We start from the raw sequence: 5868 nt of genomic DNA on the forward strand, positions 1-5868 counted from the left end.
TCGCTCGTTCCTACTTCCTGCCTCAGGTGTTAAACCTCTTCTTGGCCTTGCTGCTCAGCTCATTCAGTGGAGACAACCTCGCAGCAGGAGATGAAGACGGAGAGATGAACAACCTCCAGATAGCCATTCGCAGGATCACACAGGGCTTCAATTGGTTCAAAATGTTCATTATGCAAACAATCCTGCAGATTCTTGGCAGAAAGCCCGTGGATCCTGAGGTCGGTCCCACAGACAACATTGACCCTAAAATGGAAGAAATTGAAATGAACCACTTGGACACCAGTCAGAGTTTCAAAATGGCAGATGGGATATCAAAGTGTTCAGTTGAAGTCCAACCTTCTACATTTACTGTGGATGGAGAGCTCAGTCTCAATGTGCCAATCGCCCAGGCAGAGTCAGACCTTGAAAACCTGGGTGTGGAGGATGAAGATGACAATGCTGATGATGCCCATGACTCAGAGATTTTAGATGGCAAAACTAACCAACAAAATACAGTAAGAAAACAAACACAAACTTAAGAAATACTCATTAGTACCTCTGCTCAGCATCTGCTGGAATAACTCTAACCTAGGCCAAGACCTAAGTAGCCAAAAAAAGTGAAAAGCTTTACGTGAGGCAGATGTCAACCGAACAGTGTGTGCAGGTCCTTTACAAGTCTCATTAACTGGGAAATTAGACATCGGGGTCAAGCCCATCACTGAGATACATTGTTTAGAGAAATAAACGTGTATAGGCTGTGTTTGTCTTACCGTTTATGAACATCTACTAAAGTTCATTCTTTATTATTGTGCCAGGAAAGCTTAAAAGATGAAAGAAAAATGCCAACATGCCAACATGTCAAAGTGAGTAAATCCGCAGACCCACTCATAATTATTATCTAAATGTATGAACAAATCCAACACTTATCATTGAATGTACTAAATGTTGATGTCTGTGAAGATGATCAGTGTATTTTGGGTTGTATTCAAAATAAATTGGGGAAAATCAATTATGTATATAGTGTTTTTGCATGGCGGCTTTGTAACTCACTTGCTCTTTTTATTCATGACCAGCTGATGGGTACTTCGGATGATGATGATTCTTCAGTGTGCAGCACTGTGGACTATCAGCCACCTGAGCCTGAACCAGAAGAAGAGGAAGAAGAGCCAGACCTAGTGGAGCCAGAGGCCTGCTTCACTGACAGTACGCACAGCCTGTAAACAAAATCAAATAACTGAATTGTAAACCTATCTTCTCACAGACAATTTAGCTCATTTCTTAAGCTTATTATACCATTGTTCATGCTACTGAAGTGTGATATCTTTTGGAGCAATCCTAAACCTGCCCTCTCCTCAGACTGTGTAAGACGTTGGCCATGTCTGACTGTGGACATCACCCAAGGTAAAGGCAAGAAGTGGTGGAACCTGCGTAGAACCTGCTTCACTATTGTAGAGCATGACTGGTTTGAAACCTTCATAATCTTTATGATCCTTCTCAGCAGCGGAGCTCTGGTGAGTGCTGTCATCAGTGCAACAAAGTTCAAATTGTTGTGTGACAGTGTAAAAATAATGTAGTTCTATGAGGACTTGTCATCTTTTGGCAGGCCTTTGAAGACATACACATAGAAAGACGCCGAACCATCAAAATTATTCTGGAGTTTGCTGACAAAGTTTTCACCTACATATTTGTCATAGAGATGCTCCTTAAATGGGTCGCATATGGCTTCAAGACCTACTTCACTAACGCCTGGTGTTGGTTAGACTTTTTCATTGTAGATGTAAGTTCACTGCTGGCCTACTGTATTTGCGAAACTTTCAAGAACACATTGGTAAAAAATAAATAAATAAATAAAAATAAATCTGAGTCTGTGGTAATGTTTGAATAGGAAATTTTTTTGATTCTGCCACAGATTTCCCTGATTAGTTTAACTGCCAACTGGATGGGTTACTCTGACCTTGGAGCAATCAAATCCCTGAGAACCCTGAGGGCGCTAAGGCCTCTTCGAGCATTGTCAAGATTTGAAGGGATGAGGGTAAGATTTTTGTCACTGATGCTGATTTCAAGAACATGAGCAATGTGCATCACAAACATGAATTTAAAGTAAATTGTTTAGTAAATTCTTCACCATGACCAGCTTTCCCTTATTATGTTTGTTGAATGCATGCTTACATCATGGCTAACTGAACAGAGTTGACTGAGGTAAGAGCACCAGCAATGACTGAGCATAACACTGGCTCACACCAAGTTTGTTGCGCTGTTTTACAAACAAAATAAATAAAGAAATAATTCTGTATAATTCTAACAAAGTCTTCTGTGTCGGGCAGGTGGTGGTCAATGCTCTCATCGGGGCGATTCCCTCCATCTTCAACGTACTGTTGGTGTGTTTGATCTTCTGGCTCATTTTTAGCATCATGGGAGTGAACCTGTTTGCTGGCAAGTTTTACAGCTGCATCAACACCACCACAGAGGAACGCTTTCCCGTTACAGAGGTCAACAACAAGAGCGACTGCTTGGCCATGATAGAAGCCACACAGGAAGCCCGCTGGGTCAACATCAAAGTCAACTATGACCATGTTGGACAAGGCTACCTGTCCCTGCTTCAAGTGGTGAGGAATGCTGCTGGGGAAAGGCACTCAATTTGTTGTATACAATGAAAGACATTTTGAGACAATGTTCTCTGTATTTACAGGCAACTTTTAAAGGTTGGATGGAGATCATGTATGCTGCAGTTGACTCAAGAGAGGTAATGATTTACAATCATTTCAGATCATTTACAGTAGTAGTTTTTTTTCTAATGACTTACAAAAAATGTTTTGCTTATTTTAGGTAGAAGAACAACCTTCTTATGAGGTCAACCTTTACATGTACCTATACTTTGTCATCTTCATCATCTTTGGTTCTTTCTTCACACTCAACCTCTTTATTGGTGTCATTATTGACAACTTCAACCAACAAAAGAAAAAGATAAGTATCACACTGCAATTTGCACTCATACAGAAGTGACTCATGTCTTTCTTTGAATTACATCTGTTCTTTAATTTAAAGCACACATAAGTTGTCACTTAATTTAAAAACCTATAGTAATCTGTGTATTATTTTGTTTCTGCACTTAGGAGATCAAGACATCTTCATGACTGAAGAGCAAAAAAAATACTACGAGGCCATGAAGAAACTTGGTTCCAAAAAGCCACAGAAACCAATTCCACGCCCAACAGTATGCAGTCACTTACAACTGCATGATTGTTTCCTTTCCTGATAGTACTATTAGAGATATGTGTTACCTTGTTTGCAAAAAACAACCACTCAGTGGTTGAAAAGTATGAAGATGATATATCAGCTCAGCATGGATGGCATGATGATGACCCTTGCACGTAACTTTTCTGTACCCTGCTGGTGTGAACAATCCAAATTACCCTACTGGATTTGTGTTTTCTGTTTGTCACCTTCTCATCCTCTCCTCCCGTCTTCCTTTGACCTGCAGAACCAAATCCAGGGCATGGCGTTTGACTTAATTGGCCAGCAGTTCTTTGACATCTTCATCATGGTACTCATCTGCCTCAATATGGTGACCATGATGGTGGAGACAGACAATCAGAGTGTAGAGAAGGAGGATTTTCTCTTTAAATTAAATGTGGCTTTCATTGCTGTCTTCACTGGAGAGTGTGTCTTGAAACTCTTTGCCCTGCGACAGTACTTCTTCACCAGCGGATGGAACATTTTTGATTTTGTTGTGGTCATCTTGTCAATTGCAGGTTGGTACTTAATACATTATAAGTACAACTGTGAATTACAATGAATAGGCACTGCAAATTGCTCTACTGTTCGAACAGACGTTCTAATCAAATGGTGTCTCTAACTGTAGTGCATCTCATTTTATTTCAGGTACAATGCTCTCAGACATAATCGAGAAGTACTTTGTATCCCCCACTCTGTTCAGAGTGATCAGACTGGCCAGAATAGGCAGGATTCTACGTCTTATTAAAGGAGCTAAGGGCATTCGAACGCTTCTCTTCGCTCTAATGATGTCACTTCCTGCCCTATTCAATATTGGTCTCCTGCTCTTCCTCATTATGTTCATCTTTTCCATATTTGGCATGTCAAACTTTGCCTATGTCAAAAAGGAGGCTGGAATCGATGACATATTGAACTTTGAGACATTTGGTGGTAGCATTATCTGCTTGTTTCAGATTACAACATCAGCTGGCTGGGATGGACTTTTACTTCCAATGTTGAACAGGGAGCCTCCAGACTGTGATCCGAACTTTGAGAACCCAGGCACAGATGTGAAGGGTAACTGTGGCAGCCCGGCTATTGGCATGGTTTTCTTCTGCAGCTACATCATCATCTCATTCTTAGTGGTGGTCAACATGTACATTGCTATCATCTTAGAGAACTTCAATGTGGCACAGGAGGAGAGTAGTGATGCACTCTGTGAGGAAGACTTTGAGATGTTTTATGAGACTTGGCAGAGGTTTGACCTTGATGGAGCTCAGTTTATTGAGTACAGCCAACTCTCAGATTTCTGTGATGAATTACAGGAGCCGCTGAAGGTGGCCAAGCCCAACCGGCTTCACCTGATTGAAATGGATCTGCCCCTGGTTATAGGGGACAGGCTCCACTGCCTGGATGTCTTGGTGGCCGTCACACAGGTGGTCTTGGGAAACACAGTGGAGATGGTAGCAATGCGAGAGAGCATAGAGACCAAGTTCATCCAGAACAACCCCACCTCAGACTCCTTTGCACCAATTACCACAACAGTACGCCACAAAGAAGAGGAGTGGGCTGTTGTAGTCATTCAAAGGGCTTACCGCAGCCACCTACTGAAACGCTGCATATGTCATGCTGCTTTTATACACCGCTCTAAGAGAATGGGTAGAAAGGACAATGGTGAAGAGCCATCAGAAAAAGAAGGGCTGCTTACACGAAGGCTGGGATTGCTCTATGGGAGCAACGTAGCCCTGGCAGAGGAGCTGGAACAGGCCCTTTCAGAAACTCAAGCAAGCCAACAGCACCTTAATCCGGAGGCACTGTCACATTATGCAAGTGAACCCCCTAAGCCAAATGTCATGGTTGTACCTGTGGAAATTACTAATGAGGTTTTATTACATTCTGCCCCCAACCAACACCTCTTGAGCCTTCAGGCAAACCTGAAAGAGTCAAGTGTATAACAAACATCAGAGCATAATTAACTGTCTCCCCCTGTTACTTTACAGCAGTCAAGGAAGTAAGGTTAGTTACGTCTCATGAATGAAGCTGAATTTTCCACATTAAGAGGTTACAAAATAATACACAATGCTGTTTTTTCTTGTGATATTTAAGTGTTGTTTTGGCTTGAAGGTGGAAATGGAGTGCGTAGTATCCTCTATTAATAACAATAATAGCAAGTGAGACAATGGCAAATAGTTAAATACCTTTAAATAAACAAATCCAGGTCATTTTGTTCACTGTTAAATGAGAAGTAATTTCGCTGTAAAATGAATATGCTCAATCATTGAATTACTAGTTGCCTGTTTTTAATCTAAGTCCCACTGTAGCACACTTTATTCTGTGCCTGTGATGCTTTTATTGTATACTGGTATGGGTGAATGATTACACATGATTTATGAGGATTTAAATGTACACTGACCTCTAGTAAAATACAAGACTTATAGTTTCCTTTAGGCCTATGTAAGCCAAAACAAACTTGTTGTAGCAGGGTAAAACATCATTGTGGACCAAAATCTGTGACAAGCTTCTAATGAGAAAAGAAAAACAATCCTGAAGTTGCAAAACAGAGCAAGTCTTTGTTTACATTGCATTTCTGAAAAATTAAAACGTATTTGATATTTTTAATGAATAGTTGTCGCCCAAATGATAGAGATCAGAACATACTGTAGCTATGGTTGCTTT

General features: G+C 40.9%; 1 protein-coding gene across 1 annotated transcript in view; it reads left to right on the plus strand.

The window, feature by feature from the left end:
• scn4aa (sodium channel, voltage-gated, type IV, alpha, a) overlaps positions 1-5319 on the plus strand; it is a 12636-nt gene extending 7317 nt beyond the window's left edge. The window contains exons 15-26 of the mRNA XM_020616582.1: positions 27-494; positions 795-842; positions 1053-1182; positions 1336-1490; positions 1583-1756; positions 1889-2011; positions 2304-2585; positions 2669-2722; positions 2806-2947; positions 3093-3193; positions 3461-3731; positions 3862-5319. Of these exons, the coding sequence (XP_020472238.1) occupies positions 27-494; positions 795-842; positions 1053-1182; positions 1336-1490; positions 1583-1756; positions 1889-2011; positions 2304-2585; positions 2669-2722; positions 2806-2947; positions 3093-3193; positions 3461-3731; positions 3862-5147 (3234 nt within the window). The 3' untranslated portion in view covers positions 5148-5319. The remainder of the gene's footprint in view (positions 1-26; positions 495-794; positions 843-1052; positions 1183-1335; positions 1491-1582; positions 1757-1888; positions 2012-2303; positions 2586-2668; positions 2723-2805; positions 2948-3092; positions 3194-3460; positions 3732-3861) is intronic.
• The last annotated feature ends 549 nt before the right edge of the window (positions 5320-5868 follow it).

The sequence above is a fragment of the Monopterus albus genome, unplaced genomic scaffold (assembly GCF_001952655.1).
Source record: "Monopterus albus unplaced genomic scaffold, M_albus_1.0 scaffold175.1, whole genome shotgun sequence".
Classification (NCBI taxonomy): Eukaryota; Metazoa; Chordata; class Actinopteri; order Synbranchiformes; family Synbranchidae; genus Monopterus; species Monopterus albus.